Consider the following 26,356-nt stretch of genomic DNA (forward strand, 5'->3'; position numbering starts at 1 on the left):
AGCCTGTTCCAGCCTTCTTGGAGTAAGACCAGGAAAAAAACATGGTTTTGACAGAGGGGTAGTGGTTTGATAAAGACTACATTTAAACTCACAAAAAGTTGGATGATGCCTACAAATTTGGCTGATTTGCTTACATTTGTCTTTGTTTCTTCCAGACTATTTCCCCCATGGTCGTGAGTAGTGATAAAGTTGGTGGTTTGGTGGAGGGGGAGGGTCAGCAAGCAAGGAGGGAGATCCAGGAGGCTACATGTCCCTCCAGTAGCCATACTAGTGATGGAGGAGTCCCTGTGCGTGGTAAGCGTGGTTAGTGGTAGCTTAAAAATTAAAAAAATAAAATGAATTCTCTAGGTCCACTGAGAAAAAAGAAAAATGCACATGGTGGCAAGACAGCCAAGAGTCCAGCAGTAACCCCAAGGAAACCATCACTCCCCAGTGCTCTGAAAATCCCTGACTTCCTGCCCTGTGCCCTATCCCTTCCCCCAGAGGAGAAAGAAGTGCCTTGTAAGTTGGGTAAGTTGGAGTGAACTCAGCATGTGTCACTCAACTCCTTCCTCTTTGGGATCTGCCTGCTTCCAGAGAATATGAGTCTCTCTCAAACTACAGCACGTGTCAGTCAGTGTTCAACAATGCCTTATAGTTAAACACAACAATATCAAATGTCATGTCAAAAACATACTTCAAAGACATGGTTCTAAACAAAAGACCTATAAATTCTAAGTTCCATTTGGTCCATCAGTCATCTGAAAGTTGACCTACTTAACTCCTATCTCAAGGGTAGGAATGCATTGAATGTAGTTTCTGTTTTTAATTAATAACACAGTATTACTAAATTCATATATCCAATATATTAGAATATTTAAAATAAAGCATCATTCAAAATATTAATGATTATTTATTCTTAAGAAGTACCTTAAAAACAAAGATAAAAACAGTTGAAATGAGTCAACAGATACTTTGTCTTCATACGGTAGTTTTACATAAAAAGAATTACATTATGTATTTCCTCCTACGCTTTCTAAGTTTAGGAAGTTTTTTAGTCCTATTATCACTTTATTTGTAAAGACATAAAAATGTATGTAATAACAAGATCGATACTCAAGTACTCTTGACTTTTTGAGTTCATTGTTTTTATTTATAATAACTATTGAAACAAAATGCTGACAAACCTGGGGGTAATAAAAGCTTACCTTTTGCCCCACTGAAATAGCTTCATGTACTTCTCTTGTCCAAAAGATTTGGGATACACAGAGAACTGTCTGTCCAGGCCAATTTCTTACCCAGTCAATTCGTTCAAACTGTGTGTAGGCAAAAATTGCTGCTCTAATTACCTAATTGAAAAAGAAAATGCTAAAGTTGAACATTTTCACACTTGAACATGCTATACAATGAAGAGCTAAATGCCTAAACAGATGAACTCATACTGCTCAACTTTTTATAACATCTTAGCCAATTAGGAAGACACAAAGCATTGGAAATTAGACTATTTAAATTCAAGTTTATTCATATACCTGTAAGTAAAACAAGTACGTAACATAGTATTTCATTTTGCTGATACATGATCAATTTGTGTGTAACACATTATATGAAATATTTATTTGACCAGTTGTAGCCAAAAATATCCTAGCTACATCTGGATTGAACAGGGACAAGCAATTTTATTGCAAAACATAAATTCAAATCCTTCCAAAAAGAGATCAAATTCATAGACAACAGTTTTCTTTGAACTTAAAGCCCCACTCAGCCCTGTGCATATCTGTACATGCACACTCAGGCAAACCATACAATTTCTCTAAAGTTCCTCCTGTGTTTGCAGATCTCACTCCCTCTCAATTCCGTAGTTTGATGCCCAAGCCAATGGTGACAGGGACAAATATATAATTTATTCATGGAGAGCTGAGAGCTGTAAAATCAAGAAGTCTGATTCATGTACTTTGCTATATGTATTTTCAGTGGACTGCTATATCCACTTTTTCTATCAGCCATTAGTGGGAAATATTCTAATCTGTTATATGTATCAATGAAAAATAGTAACATCACCTGTGAGATTATACCTACTTTAATGTTTGAATTGCAGGAAAAACACTGTCTAAATCAGATTTTTTTGAGAACTATATTAATATAAGGACGAGTGAACCTTTGTGGGTTTCTAGTCTAGCTTATATGTCTCTGGAGTTGAACAGAGATGAATGACACTGTTGCTACTGACAACAGAGAAAATTTAAAAGGCCAGGGAAGCCACAGAACGGATAGGTAACAATGTACAACCCATAGAGATAAAAGGGACATAGGAAAGCAGATACAGTAGAGATATACCGAGCATGGAATAAATATGTGTTATAGAAGAACATTGTGGAAAGGACAAGAGGAAGACATTAAAACCTAAATCAAACTTCTATATAGTTGGATAAGGAGAAATATGATTACATAAATTTCTACAATATTGTATGCAAACTATATTACATCTATTCAGGCCATATATATACATATACATGTACATATATACATAAGTTAAGTATTATTTTGAAGATAGTAAGCTACATTAAACCCGTGATAATCTAGAAAGATAAAGGAGCAAAGGTGCCAACTTTTATTATTTACAAATGACACAAAAGTCATTTAATTTAGGCATACAGTAGTGTTTTAAGTATAAAAATAAATGTAGCAGAAAAAAAGAAACACATGTATCTCCTATTTGTAGTATTTTATATTGTATTTGCTTCCATATGCATATTTTACCAATACAAACTTACACATGAATATTTGGGGAAGATATTTCCTACACAATTCCTTGCCACCCCAACTTAATGCTCTGAAACAGCAACCAAAATACTTTCTTTAAGCACTTTGACAAACAAAATTAAAAGAATTGTTGAAATAGTATCTGATATGTCTCAAATAATGAGTTTTCACTGTATACATCAACTAACAAACCATACAGTCCAATTCAAAGCTGCTAAGTAGCTGTCAAAGCGAAATTCATTTACATTGCTAAACTAACAGCTACAGAAATGGGAATGCTATTTGTCCATACTCATCAGGCCTTTGAAAGCTCATCCTCTTTGGCCCAGTGGTCCTCCACATGAGAAGTTCATAAGCATAAAGAAGTTCATAAATAATTCAATCAAAGAAACCAGCTATATGTGTTAGGACGTTCATTATACTTTAATCCGTAATAGGGAGAAATGGGAAACTACCTAAAAGATTTTACATCTATTGAAAAAATTCTATGCAGCCAGATATTAAGAAGAGAAAAAAGCGTTAAGACTCGTGATATACATTAAATATCCAGATTCCCATATTTTCCAATAATGTGTGAGAAAAATCTGAAAAATTAATGAAAACTGCTATTGATTAGGACCTAATGCCATATTTCCTTCCCATTCTTGCCCTCATGCTCCCTGCTCAACCATGATTTATATTCTTGATAAGGAACTTGAATACTAAGTCCACACTATATAGTAAGAAGTAAATTTAAGTGCTCAATCTCTATTTATTGCCATGACTTGAAATTCTCCACTAACAAAAAAATTATAAATTATTGAGATGATAATGTTTATGAGATGTGCAAAATATAAAGTTAGCACTAATTCTAGGACATATTTATGTTTTTATAATGTTTTGGTGCATATTTTGTCTATACACAGAATACAAGGATTCACCACAGAAACATACATGTCAAGGAGATTGTAGCGAAACTGTAGAGAGGGGCTTTCAAGACAAGACTGAAGATACAAGGTACGATCAAACAATATGGTGAATGCTTAAATAAAAAAAAATGTGTTATACTAAAAGACATATTGCCATTAGTCCCCCTCAAAATACTCCCCCTCACTTCAAACACCATAGTTTTTACCACTTTCTGAAGCAGTTCTGGAAGTCCTCTTTTGTGAATGTCTTTGGTTGCACTGTTGTGGCTGCCTTGATGTCCTGAATAATTTTGACTTTGGGGAAGAGCCAGAAGTCGCACGGTGCCAGATCTGAATAAGGTGGGCGAGGATACACCGTAATGTTTTTATTTGACAGAAATTCCCATACCAGAAGAGATGTGTGACATGGAGTGTTGTCATGATGAAGAATGATTTACGGCACACTTTAAAACACACCTTCTCTCAATCATAGCTCACACCTCACTGACGGCTCCAAACAAGTTGAAACGAGTTACTAAGGTTTGATGTGCTGCTTCCTGTATTGAAGATCTCTGCCTTTCCATTGGATGGCACTCAGCAGCAGCATTCACCATATTTTATGATCACAATGGAAAGGCTCCATGCCACACATCACTTCTAGTACGAAAATTTCTGTCAAATAAAACATTACAGTGTATCATCATCCACCTTATTCACCGGATCTGGCACCAAGTGACTTCTGGTTCTCCCTCAAAATCAAAATGACCATTAAAGGTAAACATTTTGAATCGATTCAGGACAAAAGGCAGCCATGACAGCGCAACTAAAGACACTCACAAAAGAGGACTTCCAGAACTGCTTCAGAAAGTGGCAAGGATGATGGGGTAAGTGTATTTGAAGCGAGGGGAAGTATTTTGAGGGGGATTAATGGCAATGTGTCTTTTACTGTAATATTGTTTTCTTTAAACATTCACTGTATGTTTTGATCACACCTCATAGACCTTGCAGACCAAACTGTGTCTAATTAATGATAAAAGCACTAGCATGTGGCTGCAAGAAATGAGACAGACTCATGACTAAAACCCAAGCTTTCTATAGTAGAGATGGTATTTTTGTCCTACTTTTCAACTGAGTCACTATAAAATTAATATCATAGACCATATCTTTGCCTTCAAGCTATCTATTATAACTGAATTGGTAATTTATGACTCAATTTCTTTCTAAATAACAATACATTTATCAATGATATATTAATATTCTACCATCTTTACTCAAAATAATAATAACAGCTAGCTACCTTGTGGATGGATTTAATCATAACTCTCTCTAACTCAACCAACCACTTCTCCACTTGACCTCTGGCTTTGACTGTTGAAATGGTCTCTATGAGTTCCACAACTTCTCCTTCACTGCTGTTCATGTGAGTAATGTCTAAAGTTTCTGTAAATTGTAACTTTGCAATTCCTTCAAAACATTTCTTCAAATGAGGTTGCACCCTGTCAGAAAAAAATAAATAAATAAATGTTTAAGAGAATTAACCAAATTAAAGCAACTCTTTAAATATTAGTGTTCTTTGTGCATCCATCTGCTTTCAAAATGTATAAATGTGCATTATGTGTTAGGCCCCTGCTAGATGCTGCTGGAGATAAAGTACTGAGAAGAAAAAAAAAGATACAATCCCTGCCTGCGTGGATTATACAGTCCAGTGGGAGGTCATCATTAATTCAATAATCACAAAAAGATTTGTAAAATTACAATTACGTATAATAAGAGCTACAGAGGAGACAGCCATGAGGTTTTGTTTCCAACACAATGAACTGAAAGATTTAAAAGTAACATAAGGAGCAAATGAATCTTGACTAACAGATAATACACTAATCTGAAGAGTCTTCAAAAGCACAAAAGTAGCCATTTCAACTGGGATCTTCAGAGACTGCTTGCAAATTATGAACTAGGTTTAGTGCTTTAAGTACTTTACAGTTTACTAAATCAACTGGTTTGAAGCAACCCAACTTTAGTTTTTTCATTGTAATATAGTAACTGACTAAACCCCTCATTTTTGGCACATTACCAATAACCAATTGAATGTATCTTTCAAATGTATCTTTTAAAAAAGAAGCAGAGTATAAAAACTCAGATGGAAATCTGAGCCTAAATTGATCTTTTGTCTGGATTACTTATCTCCTACTTTGAAGGCACAAGACACAAAATTAATTAATTTGTTTAACAAACATCTATTCACTGTCTATTATATACTAGATACTCTTCTAAAGAATCAGGACTCAGCCTTGGGAAAAAAAGCTGTCAAAAATCTCTGCCATAAATAGAGGAAATCAAACAGTAAACAAATAAAATGCTTTATAGAGTAAGAGAGATGATAAAAAGTATGCCAAAGAAAAATAAGGCCAAGAAGGTAATCCAGGAAAGGTGCCTAAGTAGGGAGTGCTAGAAGGAGTTGCCATTTTAAATAGAATGGTCAGAAAAGGCCTCCTGAGTGGCAGATATTTGAGCAGGTTTCCACAAACACCTATAGGAAGTAAAAGAAGTCTTACGGATACGTGGGTAAGGAGCATCCTATGCAAAGAGAACAGTATACTGAGGGAGGAAGCTGCCCCTTTAATGGGGAATTGCAAGGACTGTAGCAGAGTGAGCTAGAAGAAAAACTAATGGAGAGGAACAGGAAGGATACTGGGGGCGCCACCTGTGTGGGTCACTGCAAGCCATTGAGGGCACAAACTTTCACTCAGAATGTGATGAAGAGTGTTGTATTCTGAGAATATTTGTAAGGAATATATGATAAAATAAGAAATCCACTCCAAGAGAGTTATCACATGTGGGAAAATATAATTCAATGATATTACTTATGTTTTTAATAATTATGTTGATTATTGATAATATTTACAATAGTGTTTAAAAAGTTATTACATAAATATAATTATATATCTATATCTACCTGTAGATATAGATATATACAGAGGGTGCCAAAAATGTATACACATTTTAAGAAAGGAAAACTGTATTAAAATTGTAATACTCAATATATACCAATAACGAAAGATGAATACAAGTCATGTTTGACTTCTGCAATTACAAGAGGTGCTCCAAGTGGTTACCATCAATGTCTAGCTCTTCTGATTACAGCAAACTACTGCTTGAGCAACACCCATCAAAGTGTCCACTTGTATACATTTTTTTGGCACCTGTGGTATATATAAGTTCTGCCTTATTCTCGAACTTAAATTTAGGCAGATTAATTTAACCGTGTGTTATATATGTAAGTGACTTACCTAGTGGGATCTTTAGTCTCAGATAGTATCTCAAGAAGTTCATCATTAGACAAGAAAAAGAATCTGGGGAAGAACAGACGTTTCTTTTCCAAATACTCATTAAGTCCTTTAAGAATGAGTTCCAAAAGTTCATTAGATTTTTTCAGCCTTTCCAGCATTCTCTCAATAGTTACAACTGCCAGAACACGTTTATCCTAAAAATAAAAGAGAAAAAACATGGAATTCAAAAATATTACATACTAACTTTATTTATATTCATATTATATTTGAGATTACATGTTTCAATCAAACAGAAGTTACGCAAAATTTAAAGTGAATATTTACTTTTAAAAAGTAGTATTGCCTAGTCAATGCCTCTTTAATTATGTAAAAGTCATCTTGACTTGATCTTCAGTGATGTTGTTCACAATTTCTCATTCTAAGTTGGAAAGTGAGAGTGAGAGAAGGTGGGGGGGGCGAGGGGGATGCAGGGAGAGGGAGAGATGGAGATGGGGGAAGAGAGAGCAAGAGAGAGAGAGAGAGAGAGAGAGAGAGAGAGAGAGAGAGAGAGAGAGAGACTGTCTGAACTCATAAGAATAGGGAGAACCAAAAATAGTATGAGATGTGTTTGTCTTTAGTCGTTGAGGAAAAATACTCTAAAACAATGTAATCATTATAATGATCATTTTAAATATTATTGCTATCAATAATAAAATAACTCAATCCCTGTTTTATAATTGTAGATTAAAAAGTAAGGGTTTGGGGGTGGGGAGGAAGGAGTTTTTTTGATAAAGATCTGCATTTGAAACTACATTATAACACTCTGTTTGCTGAAGGACTTAAGTTCAAAGTGTGTTCTTCCTGAACTCTCTAGAGATTAAGACTGTTCTACCTTTAAGGCACAGATTTTGAATCGCTCCATTACATGAAAGTGTCACTATGAGCTGTTTGCTCTAAAGCAATTCCAACACAATCAAGTATTTGTTTTTCAAAGTTTTCCATTATGCTGTGGGATTCAAACTAAGAATTATAACCAAAAGCTGGTCTTAAGAACGGATATTTTTAAAAAATAAATAGTTTATTGATTTCTCAAAATATCCACACAAGGAACCATTGATTTATGAAAATCTTTAGAAATACACATTAAAATACAATGTAGATATATGTGAGATAAAATTCTTTTTAGTTTTTTTTTTTTTTTTTCTTTAACACATGGTTGATGTCATCTGAGTCTAGTCTTGGTCTGATCATTTCAAACTCAGTGTTCACCATTGACACTAATGACAAAGTAAGAAAAGTTCTTTACTAAATATGCTTAAAGGTGTGAGGTGCTCAAACACATTAGAGACTTAAATTACCAAGCCAAATAATAAACCTCGTAAGAACACACCAGTACATTTATTCATATAATAATAGGGTATTTTAGAAAATTTATATAAAATTAGATCAAGAGAATATTGTTTGAAATTAAACATAGAATTTCAAGATTAACCAATTAAACTTATTTTTGGTACTCAGTCACGATTGAGAAATCAACCAAAACTGTCAGCTGTAAATTGTTTCATACAGAAATTTTGTTGTGTTGCAGGAGTCTCTAAAATATGTTTTTGTTAATATACTTTGCATGTGGCTGAAAAGAAAATGTACAATTTTTTTCTTTGTTTTGAATTACAACAATGTACCTTGGAAACACAGCAATTTAATCAAAGAACAAAATAATTATCATTAATACCTGTTTTCTCAATAAAAGATCATATGAAATATGTAACATGCTTAGATTCACTTATCTTTAAAGAGATATGATTTTTAAAGACATTTTATTATGTTTCCTAACATTTTCAAATAAACATTTATGTTTTAAATAAACATTTACAAAAACACACACAAAAAGACGCATGACAGAGACTCAGGTCATAATTGAATCGTGCAATTCATTCATTAAAGCATCCAGCATACGTAGGTAGTACTCTTGTACTCCTAAATCCAAAACCAAATTGGTGTTCTTAGAGTGCCACCTTCTGGAAAAGCATGCCTTTCTTTGTTAAGAAAGAAAAAAAAAAGCTGAATGGTTGTGAAAAATTCCTTTCACAAATTATCAATATTTGTTTTATTCTCAGCCAAAGAACGTACTGGAATGTTGTTATTTTGGATCTGAGATTTGAAAGCTAAAAAAACTCAGTTATTTAAAACAACAGTTCCTATTTCTTTCCCTGAATATTATAATTGCAAAAGAAATACCTCTGAAAACAGCATTCAAGTAAAAGAAATTTTCATTGAATTCCTGAGATCAAAACTATTTAACCATATTAGCTCAATGATTCTGAGCCAAATATGCTAGTTCTAAATGAACATAGGCAATAATCTATGTACTTCTGTATATAGACTTAAGAAAAAAAAAATGTATGAAAGTAATAATCTCATGACTGGAAACTAAGCTACCTTTACTTTCTTCCCGTGAGAAGGTGAACATAACAAAGACTGCATTAGATTGAGGAAAGCACAGAGCTGGTTCCTAACCCACATTGCTCCGTATTACCTGTGTCACCTTGGGTCATTTACTTAACCTGAGTCTCTTCTTATCTTTAAAATGGGGATAGGAGCTCTCAAGGTTGTTATGAAGACCAAATTAGATAAAATATTTGAAGCTCCTAATGCGGTACCTAAAACACACATATACTTGAAACTACTCTTTTTATTTTCCCTTCCATAACTGTCCCTTGAAGAGAAGGAGGGAGACAGACAGCCTACTACTCTGGGGGGAAATGAGGCACCTACATCATTCAATCAGTTTTATGAAGTTAAAATGACCATTTTATAATCTGCCATCCTTCAGGTAAGATATCTATCATAGTAAAATAAAACAGGCTTTAAGTCCCTTTAAGCATTGCCACAAAATCCTGGAACACAGTAGGCATTCCAGAATTATTCGTTGAATGCTTAGGTGAATGCTGAATGAGTTAAGCCTGTAGACATACAGAGGAACTCAAGAAACAGACAACCCTCCATGTTGTACCAGGCTTGTACTTATTAGCGGTATTCTCCGGACAAAACAATAAGATGTTATAACAGTAAGCTATTAGAAAATTGAAACTATGTATGACTCCCTTGACACTTTAATTACTTTCTATCTCCTGGAGGGGAAGAAAAGGAATTATTAACTGTCTTTTTTTCTTGTTTTGGTTAAAGGAACAATTATATAAATTTTGTGTGTCTTCTTTTACTTCACAAGTATCAACACTGTCATCAGCTCAAATGACAATCTACTGGTTGATTTACATTTCTAAATCAAATGCCTGTGAGATCAAGGGGTCTGGACCTTTAATTTGGGTGTATAGAGAGAGCATTCTAATCACTGTTGCCAGGAAGCTTGACGAAAAGTACAGTTTCACACACTTAATGGAATTAATCGCAAGCCAGTTAACTTCCGGAAGTATAAACTTTCTAATCAGAAATCCCTGGACAACAGAAAATGATAAGACTCTCATTAAACCTTTTAAGCACTAAGAAAGGCAATGTGGGTTCATTGAGTAGACATTTACGCCCCTTTAGAGCTTTGAGATCCTTTGACTTCACCAGGAATAAAAATTTTTTCAAGACCCAAGATGTTTCTAGGCTTAACCCAGATCTTACGGCCCACTTATTAAAACTGAATTTTCAGGAAAAACTCCGAATTCTTAGAACTAGCAGTAATTCAAGGATCAATCTCAATTTAATTATTCATTCATTCACTCAACAAATGTTTACTCAGGGCCCGCTACATGTCAGGCACTGTTCTTAGTGCTTGGACCACAACAGTGAACAAAACAAAGATCCCAGCCTCCACAGGGAGACGGACAATAAATAATAAACATAGTAATTCATAAACCATGTAGTAAGTTAGAAGGTGATCGATGTTGCAAATAAGAAAACAGGGATTAGGAGTGCCAGGTAAGGCAAAAGCAGGTACCAATTTAAAATAGGGTGATCAATGTAAGACTCTTTATGAAAGTAATATTCGAGAAAGACTTCAAGGAAGCAAAGACATGAATTAGCTCTGCAGACATCTGGAGGTACAGTGTTTAGGAGGAGAGTCCAGTCAGTGCAAAGGCTCTGGCGCAGTGTGTTGGACATGTGTGATTAAAAAATAATAATAATAAAGCCAGTGTAGCTAGGAGAGAGTAAGTAATGCGGAAAGTTATAAGGACTTTATAAGAGACATGAAGGGTAGAGTGAGCCGATTAAGAACTTCCTATTCAGGGAAACTACTGCTAGGTCCCCATACAGAAGCATTTCTCCCCTGGACACTCAGATATTTTAACCAGCCAAATGGAAAGTCGGGAAGCAAAATTGTGATTAGTTTATTAGGTGCATTGGCAAGAAGTATTTTCATTTTCACTCCTTAACTCCTAGACCCATGTACTCTGACTATGGAAAAAGTCATATACTTAGATCTGGTTGAGAACATAGGCTATGTATCCTCTAGAAGTGCATCCCAAACTCACAAACTATTTTCTTCCGGCTGGTACAACAATTGAGTCTTCAACATGAGACACTCCATGTTTTGTAAGGTCAGTGCTCACATTAGGACCTGTAAATCTCATGAGTGTCAGTCAATTGCCTCATTTCCCTTGTAATGTGAGTTCCTCAGCAGAAGCAACGTTGTGTGGAAACTGTGACAGTAAGTCATTCAGTAAATCAATGAATGACAGTGTTGGTAGAGGCCTGGGATGAGAAAAAAAAAATCCATCTGGTGCAGACAAATCACTGCCCCTTCGATGCTGAAAGAGGTCCAATGTATTTAATTCCTTCTAAATGGTTTCCTGTTCCCTTCAGGTGTGGTGCTGTATCAGAAGCATTATGTTAGTTTCTTTTCTGGTAGCTTGGGCACTCAGCAGTGTTGGGAAAGGGTAGCCAGTAAGGACCAGTCCTTCCACAATTCCCATCTCTGCCACCATGACTTCTTTGTTCATAGGTACAGTTACCATATATCCAGTTTGATGAGGAGAATTCTGGTTTATGCTTGCCTCACTGGCTTACTTTTTAATTGCTTTAACTCTCAAAAGTTCCCCAGGATGGACAATATTATTATTGATGATTCTATTCATATTATTCAATATGATTACTGATAGCTTACTGTGCATACACTGACCTACGCTGGGTGACATTCACAAAATAGATCAACAGGCCGACTATATTATTAAGTCTCTTTTTACCGCGTTGCCTCTTATTAAACACTTACATGGAACACAAATATATTATAGTCTATTCTGTGATCCCTTGTACCATTTCCCCAGACAGCCTTGTTACCAAACTTTCAATCTTGTTGCTTCTAAATCCTTGTTATGCAGCCAAACTGTCTGTTAGTGACCTTGATCAGTGTAGATGCACACTTCTGACCATCTCCCTTTCTAAGCAAGGTTAAAAAAACAATATATTCATCGAAGGTGTGCCCACTAGAAGGCTTACCTTCCTCCTGCCCTTTTAGGCCAACCCTAAGTGGGGCTGTAATTTCCATTTCTGGATGGCGCAAGCATATTTTGCAGAAATATCTATAAACCAATTTCTAATTTATTTAAGTCATATCAAGAATTTTCTGTCATTTCAACTTCAGTTACATAGGCCATCATGGAAGCCAGGTTTTGGTCAAGAAAGCAAATAAACAGGACAATTCACATCTCCTTGACTAGCACATTGAAACCAGTATCTCTGGTAAGGGCACACACAGCAATACATTTGACTGCATATACCTTAGGTTCTTTCTTGGTGTACATGGCACATTACAGTACATTGCCTTCCATATTCCTCGGGTTTCTCATAAGGGGAGGCCTGCAGTGTGAGGCTCAAGGTACCCAGAGTCAGTCAAATCATCGTCCCACTTTTTGCCAATAAATAAACTACCTTCCACATAAATCTGGCAAGGCTATGAAGCAACCATTCGGATCAGACTCTATCACTGGTTTTTGGCTACGTCAAATTTGTAGCTATGAGATATAAGGGGCTCTTCGAGGTCCATCACTGAAGCTCCTTAGTCCTCTGATCATGTCTTGAGCAAAGAATCTAAACGCCGAACTATGCCAATTTCTTTCTTTAATTTCTCCAGTGTTTTAGAAAAAAATCAGCCCATCTCACAGCCCTCATATTTCCAATTCCTACTATATTGACCTATTCCAGAAGCCACTCAGTCCACAAAGCATTGCCTATAAAATAGAATCTCCCTTATAGGAGACTGGAGCATAATTTAGGTAAGTGATGTTTGCACTGCATGCCACGTCCCACCAGTGTTCCATTTTCAAGTGGTAACTAGATTTTTCACTACTCTAAAAACCCAACTGGGTCATATATACAATACTAGATCCCATCTTTGAGGTTGTGGTATCGTTATTCTTAGTGCAGTGCAGAATCCTTCTAAGTACATTAAGCAAAAAAGGGATTTAACATAGGGAATTAAGTGATTACAAAATCATTGGAAGGCCTGGCTCCAAGAAGAGACTCCTAAACTGTGGAAATGATCTTCCAGGAGGGTTCCTGCCACTGCCCCAATCACAACAAAAGGATTCCACCACTGAACTACTGCGTTCAAGAACATATCATGGTGGCTGTTATTCTAGGGATCAGAGAGTGGGATCAGGAAGCCGCAATCACCACCACTTCCAAATACCCATAAAATTGGTGATCAGACGTTAAAGCCCTGTTGGAAAAGGAAAAAAAAAATCCACATGTCCATGATCTTGCTTGACAGCAGAAATAGCAAGAAGATGGATGCTGTTGCACTTATGCTTTCCAAATCCCAAATGAGTGTTATCTAATCATCGAAATCTGATTCACTTTCAGAAACTTAGATGCTAAGGTGTTGGGGAGATAAGGTTTTTAGATTTCCAGTTCACTAGAAAGAAGTGAGATGCTTGGTGCTAAGTAATCATATTTACTACAGTAAAGGCAAAAAGAAAAATAACGACTCCCAAGTTTTTGGCCTAAGCAACAGGGTGAATGGTGTTTATATTTACTGAGATGGAGTTAAGATTATAAGAGGAAAAGGCTTGGGTGGAAATTCAGAAGTGCCTTTTCTGCTTTGTATGGAATACAAAAGAAGACTTGTGTAAGTCAAAAGTCAAGTTTGGGTATGTGCAGGATACAAGACCAAAGATTATCCAGTGCTTTCACCTCCAAATGGTGGACAATTAACTGGCCCCATCTTGGGTGGGGGGCACAAGTGAGTCCCTAGAAAAGTTTCCAAGTGCCTGTAAAGAGAAGAGGCTAACATCTTCTTCCCCAACTGGAAATCTGCTCTGTCACCAGGTGTGCTGACCTGCTCCGATGCTGTCAGAGCAAGAAAAGAACCCTGGGAGAAAGAAGACAGTGTGGTGGGATGACCAGGTGAAGGTGGGGCAAGGGCCCTGTGCTCAAGGTTACTAAGAGGTACAGATGATGGATCCCACCTTGCTACAGACCCTAGATGAAATTCAGGGCTACATATTTGTAAAACATGGCTATTAGCATAGGGCAAAAGATATGCTCAAGAAGAATGTGGCAAAAGCCATCACTGGTAGGTTAGCTTGAAGATGCAGCCAAATCTCACAGAGGAGGACCAAATGTACAGGAGAAGTTCAAGAAAAAGACCCTCGGCAGCCAGAGCTTGCTGGGGTGGTCTCCTGCCCACACTGAGCCAAGCTGTAAACTTCGCATGTCCATACTTGTTCAAAAGCTACACTGGTTGTGATGACCAACCACAAAGGCACAGTGTATGGACACCACCAACAAAAGAACAGCCATTTTGGCTGGATCAGTCACATCAGTAAATGCTCTCTTACTTTCGTTGTCTTTCTCTCTCTCTCTCTCTCTCTTCCTATTTTTGTCCTCATCCCTAACTCCCTCCCACCTTCTCTTCATCTTCCTGCCCCAGCATCTGGTGATAAGCACAGGAAGGAGAGAAGCAGTGGGGGAGAGCAGTCCCCTCATCTTCTCACCACTGGAACCTCAGGTTTACCTGCACTGTGGGGGAGGAAAAGGGCTTTGAGAACATAAGACTGAGGTTTTTGAAACAGGTATAGATAGTCCTCATAGACAGAATATCTTAATAACCAAAAGTGACAAAAATCCTGGAATTAGATTGAAAGGTCAATAAGGAAGCTTTTCCAAGTGAGAAAGGGGCTTTGGCCAAGCACAGTTGGGAACAGGTACCAAAACATAAAATTACTTCATGTTTACACCGCAAGGAACCAAGACACCTCAATCAAGCCAGTTATATTAACAATATCATTTATAGTCTACTTTCAGCCTCTGAGCCTTTTCTTTTGGCATTGTTCTAACAGCACCTTTATTAGAAATATCTAATACTGAAAGTAATGTTCTTTTATACCAAGCATTTAATCCACTGCCCTCTACCACTTTGGTCATTTCATTAGCCTTCTGAAGAATACGGATTTATGTTATTTTCAAAGCCTGGGAGAGATTGACAAAAGCTGTTCAGAATACTAACTTATTGAGAGAAAAAAAAAAGTAAAGCCAGTTGAGAAACACAATCAAGTCTTATAGCAAATGTAAATGAGATGTCACCCAGAGAAAACTGCTTATTTAAGAATGAGGGTAAGTAATGTTTTTGTTTTGTTTTGTTTTTAATTAAACAGTTTTATAGAATTGAAAATCTGTCTCCTTTATTTCCTAGTCCCAGCATAGCTTCTCTTTTCTGGGCATTGAAAAAATCTATAAAATTTCCTTAGCAATATGGGATTTTGAAAAGTATTTCAATCGAATACCAAAAAAAGAAATTATTATTTTTTAAAATGTATATTAAATAGGAGAATACAAACAACTACTTTTTGGTTTTGGGGGGCAACAAAAAAATTCTACTTCATCCCCTTCCAAATAAAAACAAAACAAACAAACAAACAAACGAATATATATACACACATATATACATACATATATATGTATATATATACATATATATTTTTTAATGAGGGTTTTGCCCTGTTGTAAGGAAACAATATATAAAAAGTTAAACATAAATTAGAAATGATTAAATGTGTTACAAAGTCACTCACTAATACGTCCTTTAAATAGGGAATTCCAGTGTGATTTACAAAAGTTTGGTTTATTCAGAGATTTGTTTCATGTATTATTATAAAAAATGTAGTAAACTTATTAAATAAACAAACTGATGTCCATATTTCTGAATATTTCCCTATCAAATCATAGTTGATGTTGATATAGTATCATCAATGTTTAGGATTATAATCACAACTTTCAAAGTTTAACTAATAAAAATATGCATATTTCTGTTTTAGGGTAGGAAAATTTGAAGATAATATTCTTCCTACCTTATAGTATTTTATTTGATCAAAACACCAGTGAAGAAGTTCATATTCATTTAATGATATAATTTAATAACTAATATTTCTCCTATTTTAACCTTAACTTTCAAAAACACACAAACCACGCTTTGCAGGCAGTAAATAAATATATTTTAAATTGAAGAAAAATCATACCGTTTTCAGTGTTACTGGTTATTAAATTCCCTCCTTAACCTAAATTGTAGGTTCTCCTCCACAGTATTTGTGTATCGATTGATTGGTTGATTGATTGATTGCATTTTGTTTGCTATTTATTGGGCTCTTTAGATCTATTTATCTTTGCAACTCTTCCTTTTTTTTAAGGTCCCTAGAGAGAAAGTTGTTGATGGAGTGGTTGGCATGCTGATAGGTTTCCACCACAGCACGTCAGCGATAGTGCAGCCGGTAACAAGGGGCCGTAGCATAGATGGGGCAGCAAGCGCTGACTACAGCATCTTCCTATCAGAGCATATGGTAAGGATCAGGACTAGACCTAAATGTCATTAAATAATGCAAATACCATTTGTACCTCAAGAAGTAATCAGGGCAAAATATCTATTTTGCTTTTGATATTCCTCGCTCCTAGGAGTCTAAAATAATATCTGAAAAGGAATGTATGTGGGAAAAAGACAATAGCTTATTTGGATTGTTTTAGGAAAAGAAATCACGTCATTTCAACTAAATAATCACATTCTCAGAGATTTTTACTTACTTGTAGAACACTTTTCATTACATCTCTCCATGTTTTATCCACAGTTGTAAATCGTCTGCCTTCCTCAGGCATTTGAGACATAATATCCGGAGAACTGAAAATGGGCTCCAAATACAGCCATGTGGCTTGGACCTTGAGCCATTCATCCAGAATCTCCTGAAGCAGCAGGAGCTTGCCCTCCCATTCTCTGAGAAGCAAAACACAGTGGCTCTTATCAACAGCTAACCAAGCCATGTTTCAGATGACAAAACTCAAAACCATGACTAGACTGTCAATCTTGTATGCGATGTTGTTACTCCAATTTCCATTCATCTGTCTTCATTCAAAGATAAATCACTAGACTTGTTCTATAAAAATCTGTTTTGAAATAATACCATCAACATTTATGCTTATATAGGTATACATGTTAAGATATACCTATCTGCAAATGGGCTGGTTTCCATAAATGTCATAATAATAAACCTTCTGCAATCCAATTCCATGGCTAGAGGGTACAAATTGAGAAATGAGATTTTGGAGACAGTAAGAGCATTCTCAATGAAGAGCATTCTGAACTCCCTGGAAAGGTAGTTATATTCAAGACTCATATCCTTTAACATTCTTTTATTTATTTTTTTAATTGGGCCCCTAAAGGCTATATTTGCTGAATAAAATATTTCAATTCACAAGCTGTAACTGCCATTTAAAGAAAAATCTTCATAATCCTAAATATAGTAGTGTGGCATTCATAAGAAGGACGAATTTTAGAATTTTATAAGTTATCAGTTCATTTCTAAACATGGAGAACAAAAACGTCTCGATTTCTTCAAGAATAAATATTATAATTAGACCATAAACTAACAGTTTTACAAGTTCTAAGGTCTCTGTAAGTATTTGCTCTATCCTCATATATTTACTAATGAGGAGACTAAGTAGCATAGATGGGGCAGCTCCATAGAGGTAAGTATCAAAGAGGTAAGTACCAGGTTCAAGTTCACACAACTAATAAGGATAGAACCGGATTTGAACCCAGACAGCTGTAAACACTACACTATAAGAAATAACAGAGCCATAAAGAAGAATGATTGGTTAATGGTGACAGAATTTAGAGATGGGCTAGTTTTATGAGTATAATGACACATTACACACCACTTATAAGTGGTGATCTATAATTTTATATTGTTAAAACCAAGAAATGTAAATAGTTCTAAAATTCACCAGGAATTTTCAAATGCCTTTCTAAAATACTTCCCTTTCAATGTCTATCAATCAATTTGTTTAATCTCTTTTCACAAGCAGAAATGAACACCTCTGCTTTCCTCTGTCTGGTGCTCTTCCCTCTTTCTCCACCTAATCCCTGACTGCAGAAAATTTCCCACAGGCTAATGATCTCTTGCACAGTTCTTAAAAATAGAAACTAGATATACCACTGTTAGAGTGTTTAAAAAATTAGTCTCAATGAGCACATTGGAGCAAGCAGGGCAGGAGGCAGAGCAATCGAACAGAGAGACTGAGCCAGAGCATGCCCAAGTTAGAATAACGTTATCAAAAATCAGAGGCGGGTACTACCAAGCAATTAGCTTCCCCTTGCCATGCAAATTCACATTGAAGATAGTAGTCTGATTTGGATTTCCTCTCTTTTTAAAGGTAAAATATAAACTGCTTAATACACATTATAAAAATTAAAAAACAGATAGGATAAGAGTTTAATTTAATCCACTGTGTCAAAACCCTAAAACATGAGACTAGAATCATGGTTCCATTCTTTTGCACTTATCTAGCTGTCCTTTATGCACATGAGTGGAAATTACACTAGACTTTTAGGGATCATCTACAACAAACTAGTATACGAAGGACTGACAATTAAGTTCGGGCACTTGTTGCAACAATGTTACTAATCTTTTTTGATATCAGAGGGATTATCCATTATAAATTTGTACCAACTGGACAAACAGTTAACCAAGTTTACTATTTGGAAGTGCTAAAAAGGTTTCATGAAAAAGTTAGACGACCTGAACTTTCTGCCAACAATTCATGGCTCTTGCATCACCACAATGCACCAGCTCACATGGCACTGTCTGTGAAGGAGTTTTTAGCCAGCAAATAACTATATTGGAACACCCTCCCTACTCACCTGATCTGGCCCCCAATGACTTCTTTCTTTACCCAAAGATAAAGGAAATATTGGAAGGAAGATGTTTTGATGATACTCAGGACATCAAGGGTAATAAGATGACAGCTCTGATGGCCATTCCAGAAAAAGAATTCCAAAATTGCTTTGACAGGTGGACTAGGTGCTGGCATCGGTGTATAGCTTCCCAAGGGGACTACTTCGAAGGGGACCGTAGTGATATTCAGCAATGAGGTATGTAGCACTTTGTCTAGGATGAGTTCGCGAACTTAATTGTCAGACCTCGTATATGGGAAATGATATTATCTTCAGTTTTATAGTTCATCCGTTCTATAAACTATGTTCATAGACACAAAATCATTTTTGTGAATCAAATATGTAACATCAGATTACAGGCAATACAAATAAATATCTGGAGGCTGATTATTCACTACCTTTCTATGAATGTAGATCATAGCAAAGGGATCAGTACTCTTTCAAAAGCAATAAAGGTTACCATCCATCCCTTACAATAAACTATTAAAAATATTAAGTATTTGAAATGTAGAATCAATTTCAAAAAGAAAAACTGTACATTACATACAAGTGACGATTTTGTTAACAAGTGTTGGCTTTGATATCATAGTATAAACATTATTATATAAATATCACTTTACCTCATTTGTTTTTCATAAGGCTTAATGAAAGGAGATCCTCGCATTGTTTGTGTCTTAACAATATGGTCATCCAACAACATCTGAATTTCATCAACTGATGACAAAATAAATGTCCCAGATTCTCTATAAGAGAGAATGACAAATTCCATTGTATCCCATTCATTAATCATCTTCTCCAGGGCCTTTTCGAGAGAATATTCTTTGCTAGCTGCTTCACTAATACTTTCAAATCGATCTAAATATGGTTCCAGATTCATGTCCATGAAAGAGAAGATGGTAGAGTCATCTGCTGGCCGCAGGGGGTAACCAACAATGTTGGACATGGCCTCCCAGTGCCTGGGGCGCAAACCAGGATTACAGATCACTTGAATGAGAGGAATGTGCTGCTTGAAATCTTCTACCTTTGTTCTTACTTTTTTTGTCATTGCCAATGCATTTGGAGAATCATGGAAGATTTTCTCCAGCTTATAAAGTCCTCTCCAATAATTGCCAACATCTGTTTCTACTTGGTCTGGATTCACCTTATTATATGGTCCTTCTGTCCATCCTTTATATTTACTGTTAAATTCAACGGCAGTTTCATAGAGACGAAGATAAGGGTTCAACCCATCTTGGATTCTTTTACGTTGAGGATATACTGATAGTAGCCAACCAAATGCCTCCTCTTCAGCATTAAACTGCTCAATCTGGAAGAACAAGGATTAAATTTATTATTCTGAAAGTGAATGATAATCAAAATTAAGTTTTTAAAAATATTTATAAAAAATGTGACCCAAAATACCTTCAGTAAACCCTAAAGTTAAATTTAAATTAGGCCTAATCTAGAAAAACAGCAGTTTTTCCTATTTCTTGATTATAGTTTCTAGAGAGCAATGACTGGATAAATTATGTAACACAGTAAAATAACTATACATGTATAAAGAAGCCTTTGCCCATCCAGATATACTGAGGATATATGTTCATTCATTAAGTAACAAGAACTCATGAACTTTTAGCATATACAGCATTGTGTTAGTTGTTGTGGCAAATTTTTTTTAATATTGCAAAGTACCAACTCCAAGGAGTGAGTAATCCAGCTGAGGAGATGACAAGACATAAGTACTAGAAAGTTAAATAGCAATTATTCAATAATAATATAAGGCAAAAGAAGAGACATCTTAGAGCAGTACCTGTTTAATATAAAATGAATAGCACATACAAAAAAAAAAAAAAATACTATCACTCAGAGACAAGAGAACCTGCTGTGAAATAGTTTGGTCACAGGAGCTTCTGTAGAGAAGGTACAACCAGAGCTGGGTCTTGAAGAAAACAGGGTAAGAAGATGCAAAGAAAGCATTAATTTCTTCTTAGTTTGTTGTGAAATATGTAAGGATGTCAGTGGTTTAGAGGAGAAGTCTATAGAATTGAAATGTTTGAGCTCCATATATAAATTACCCATGTACTTAAAATTTCAGTGGCATTGGTTTAAAAAAATGTATGAAGTTTATTTCTCTTATGTCAACATGTGTTTGCATATTTATGATTATCATAAACTGTTTAATTACCTTCTCTGATATTAGAATCTTTCAATGTAAGAAAAACAGTACAGCACCATAATATGGTCTGTTTTCGTATTTCCTCCCCTTTTTATAAAAAACACAAATAAATATAACAGACATCTTACATGGCAAAGGATATGGCTTGTCCCCCTCCAGCTTCTTTTAATGAGAAAGTTGATTTCTGAAATGGTAATACTGGGGGAAAAACTGGCTTTATTGGAGAAAATAATGGGCCTAATTTAAAAACACAGCCATCAAACCTAAGCTGGCTTTTATGAAGATGAGAAAACTAAACAGTAACCAGGTGCTATCACATGATGCAAATGTTTAAATGACAGAAAATAAAAACTGAGAAGCAGATGGAGCTATGACTCTATCTTTCAAATAAAAGATGAAGGCCACTGAAATGTCATCACTACCAACAGAAAACAGCAATGCTGCTCCTCCTTGAAGCACAGCTATAAAATCTATTTGTACCATTTATATTATTCTCTAAATAAATGTAGTCAAACTTTTTATTTTAATCGATTTCTTAAAGGTGAATACGCAATGCAATTTCAGTGCTCTTTCTTTTGAATTAATTAATCTTCTTTAGAATTTTTAAAATATACCTTGTCTGCTGCTACATCCAACTTTCCATTCAGTATTTGAGCCTTTTTCAGGTATCGTTGTATATCCTGAAGATCTCCAAATGAGTAAAATTCTTCTGCCTGCTTAGCATAACTGTCCAATTCCTCCACAAACCGTTCACACCGTAACTAATAAAAAAATGTACTTGCAGTTACTAATTTTAAAAGTTAAAACCCCTAGTCATCAAGAGAAAATTTAAATATGTGTGAGGATTACCAGAATTATTATATATTTTGACACTGGCAAAATATAAAGAAAGGGATGATCTGGCACAAAACTGGGATCTAAAATATGCAGAAGTTTTAAGAGTTGGATTTAAAATTAATGATTAAGATTCTTGTGATTCACAAATTAGACAAAGTTTAACCTTGTATTATCAATGTAAGACGTTCTAACAAAATGAGTAAGAATGTGCTAGACAATGGTATTTTTTAGTATGCTAAAGAATGTATGCTAACAAATGATTTATAAGTATTTGAAAAATCTCGGAATAATCAAGTATGAACTAAAAGAAAACTCCAATTTTTAAAGGGTTATAAAGCTATCTGAGGCATTTTTACAAACAACTGGAAAGAAAAACTAATATATTTGTGTTCTGGTATTCAAACATTTCTTTAACTAGCAATGCTAAAATGAAGTATTCCAACGTTATTTTTCTTGTCCCATGGGTTTTCTTCACTAGTAATGTGTTAGGTAAATAAATCCAGATTCAAAAGCCTACAAACTATAGCCTTCCAATTTAAACAGGTATGTGTTTGTTTGTTTTTTAACGAGACAGGCTTATTACAAAATTGTCATTCGTAAGACAATCTGAATGAAATGGATCTAAAAAACAGTTCTTAATAAAATATTCAAAAGTCAAATCTAGGTTATTTAAAAATAGATTTTTGTATTTTATGGATTATCTAGGTTTATTTCTGTCCTTTTTTCCTTTAGTTTCCTGGCAAATTTATTGCTCTGGTTCTGTGGGGGAATGAAAATGAGAGAAATATTCCATCAACAGTATGTGTAGTTTGTAGAATAATATATTTTACAGTAAAGTATAGATAATTGTAGGCCACCTAGCATTTTCTAAGAGTCTATTATATTGTAACTTAAGTGCCTAATATTTATTATTCATGATGTTTTCTACAAGTGTTTAAAATTCTAAAATGGCCTAAATGTAAAACAAATATAGGCTACAGTTTAAAATGAAGGTTGGTTGGTTGGTTTGTTTTAAGTCGATGAATTATTATCCACACAACATATTCTTCCAATAACTATATTTGCCATAGTAAGATAGAAAGATGCTAGGCTCGCTATCAGAAGACATCTCTCCTGGCTGACCTGGAACAAGCTTCTTCACTTTGGAAAACTCTGTGTTGTTTTTTTTGTTTGTTTTTCATTTGTGAAATGAGACTGAAAATATGAAGTCATTTATTCAGACAACAGCTATGTTGTGCTCACAGCATTTCTGTGTGTCAGGCTCTGTTTTGGCCAGTGGAATATAAATGGAAAACAGGTGAAAATCAAACAGCTCTGCTGTCAAGGAGCTAATTGTCTAATGGGCAGGTAGACCTGAAAATAATAACAAAATGATCAGATAATTAGTCCAGTGGAAATGTGTGAAAAGTGCAACGGGAGCAGAGGAGAAGCAGCACTGAGGGCTAAGAAGGCTTCTCAGGAAGTTAACCGAATACGCTAGATGGACAAGCATGTGTTTGGGCAGGAGTGTTCTCCAGAGCAAATGGAAAGAATGTGCAAGAGATGGGAGGTGTGGAAGAGCAGGGACTTCAAGTTTGCTTAGGGTTACTGAAAAGTCAAGAACAAGGAGTGGGGAGAGGTAGATGAGGCTGGACAGGTAGAGAGGGGAAAAGTACAAACCCTCATATGTAGGACCAAAAAAAAAGGTTAGAGCAATTAAATGTTAAGAGTGACGATTCTAGCCCCAGTACTTAGGGGAGTTTGAGCAATCATAATGGGTGAAAGGGAGCTTTGACATTAAATGATATAAATAAAATAACTCAAAAGAGCACCATAAACTATATAAAATAAGTACTACTTTTATTAACGGTCATGTATCGGTAATGTATTCAAATGTTTTCTCCCTTGAAAAGTCAAGAAATGATGCCACATTGAGCCAGTATGATGTGTACTATCTTCTACTAAGATTTATAGTATGAGAAAGCTAAAAATCTATGTCCTGTGAAATAGAGGAGTTACAATGCCACATAAGAAGTTAAAACTTAAACATGTCCAGAAAATGAAAATAATTTAAAATAGCTGTGATGCCAACCTTAAGACCATCTTGATATTGTTCTGTTTTCTCTTTAATGATTTTCCTGTGTTCATCAAAAATTTCTTCCATTCTTCCGTACCACTGGAAAACATTATTATTTAGCCTAATGTCTGCTGGAGAAAAGTTGGTATACTCAATGAGGAAGGCAAGGCAGTTTTTAGAATCCACCAGTCTCTGTGCCAGTTCAATCATATCAACTGTCTCTACTTTTTGAATATAAGCCTGAGGGAAAACAAAAATTACAGATGGCATTTTAATGAACAGCTCATGTCAAAAACAGCCTGAGGAAATGCACTGCATAAACATGTACAGACTTGTTAGAAGTACTATAGACTTTTGGTTTCAGACAGAGGACTGCAGAATAGTTTAGTCTCATCAATCCCAAACACCTCTACTGAAGTAGCAGGGAAACAATAAAATATACTCAACAACACGTAAAAAGCACTGGAAAACCAGAGAACAATGCTGACTTTCTGGAAGATATGAAGCAAGTGTTATCTGATGGTATCATCTATTCTGTGTGTGAGTGGGTGAATGTACAGTGTGTGTATTTGTGTGTGTGTATGTGTCTGTACATATACACATGCACATGCCCTTGCATATGTACATCCTTGTATATATGTATATCTCCCTCAAAGCTCTTTTGGTACACATTAATTTATTTACATATCATTATAATATAAATGCCTAAGGAAACCTGCTACTCCACTGAAAAATGAGAAAACTCGCAATTACTTGTAACTACCTATGTTCATCTTCCCTATCTTATACGCGACGCTCTCTGTCTATGAAGTAAAATTTTCTTTTTCTTTTTTCTAATGTTTTAAAAACTCTTTAAACTCTTTTTCATCTCTAATCTCCACCTTTCTAGCTTTCTGTCTTCATTCTTTCGCTCTCTAGTGTTTTTTACATATATATGTGTACATATATACACATATATTATATATACACATATAGATGACATCACATGTTTGTAAAGAGCAGAATTCACAGTAAACTATAAAGAATCATAAATTATAGAAAAAAACAAACTTTTACTTTTTACTTTGTATAATCCCATATTGTTTAATTTTTTACTTTTGTAATTAAAAAGAAAAAACAAGCAACATTGCCTAGAAATCTTTCATTAATGTATCATCTTAATTAGACTAAACGTTTTTATGTTGCAAATGCAAACAAATAAGATGCAAATCATATGGTTTCCATAAGTAACAAAATGTCTGACTAGAAATATATCTTTATAATTTGTTTAATCAACCTTCTATGTAGTCAGACAATGAGTTTTTATTTCCTCTTACTGATAATAAATAACTAATTTCTGTATTGAATAAATTAAGAACCTATTTGCCTTTGCAGCAATAAACTTAAGGTACAGAAATATTTTAAATGCCAGTTAATGAATCCCATTTGCTAACTCTGTTAAAAGATGCTATGAACAATAGAAATTCTCACAAATAACCCCAAATTCCTAAATATTTCCAGTGATGGATAGATGGGTAAATAAATGACACTCTTCAAACTCAATATTCATTTTTCCAAAGGAATTTACAATTATGGGACTCTCTAGCTATGTTTATAATCATCCATAATCATATCACTTGATGTCCTACAATAATTAATATACAAATATTCTAAGAGTATGTGTGTGTATTTGATACACACACACACACACATAAATTCACACACTAAGAACCCCAGTCCAATACAAATACTTTTAAAATTAGGACTCTTTTAGTTAGAGCTGATATGTAAAAGTTGGTTCTAATAATTTTAACAAATCTTTATTTAAATGAAAAATTTAAAGAATGTACAATATCATTTGAATGTCTTTTGCAATTTCCTACATGAAATAACATGAAAAACTATGAAAGTGAGACGTCCAATATTTTCCGTACCAGAAATCCTATGCACAAAACATAATATATTTCAGCGAACTATAAGAGAAAATTTTAATTTATAATAAAAGATAGACCATAGGAAACACAATTAAATATCACTTAAGCATTAAGTATTTGTTGACAAAAAACATGAAAGGTGATCACTTATCTAGGATTGCCCAAGATAGTCCTACTTTATGCCTTTCGCATGGCAATAATTATTAACAGCGCTCTCAATAATATCCTGGCAGATGATTGCATTACTAACTTCAATACTTTGCCTCTCCCTGTCTCTATGCCCTGTATCGTCCTCTCACTCTGACTCTGTGGCCAGATGACTTCCGTGGGTCACTGG

At 35.0% G+C, this 26,356-nt stretch overlaps 1 protein-coding gene across 2 annotated transcripts in view; it reads right to left on the reverse strand.

Annotated features, from left to right (window-relative positions):
• Positions 1 to 26,356, reverse strand: part of DNAH7 (dynein axonemal heavy chain 7) — a 215,154-nt gene that overhangs the window by 141,439 nt on the left and 47,359 nt on the right. For both annotated transcript variants that reach the window (XM_019741305.3, XM_019741304.3), the window contains exons 16-22: positions 24,122 to 24,346; positions 21,828 to 21,974; positions 19,679 to 20,364; positions 16,913 to 17,099; positions 6,914 to 7,107; positions 4,924 to 5,122; positions 1,188 to 1,328 (exon numbers count right to left, since the gene is read on the reverse strand). In XM_019741305.3, the coding sequence (XP_019596864.3) occupies positions 1,188 to 1,328; positions 4,924 to 5,122; positions 6,914 to 7,107; positions 16,913 to 17,099; positions 19,679 to 20,364; positions 21,828 to 21,974; positions 24,122 to 24,346 (1,779 nt within the window). The remainder of the gene's footprint in view (positions 1 to 1,187; positions 1,329 to 4,923; positions 5,123 to 6,913; positions 7,108 to 16,912; positions 17,100 to 19,678; positions 20,365 to 21,827; positions 21,975 to 24,121; positions 24,347 to 26,356) is intronic.

This window comes from Rhinolophus sinicus, chromosome 17, assembly GCF_057876585.1.
Source record: "Rhinolophus sinicus isolate RSI-liver-muscle chromosome 17, RSI-T2T, whole genome shotgun sequence".
Taxonomy (NCBI): Eukaryota; Metazoa; Chordata; class Mammalia; order Chiroptera; family Rhinolophidae; genus Rhinolophus; species Rhinolophus sinicus.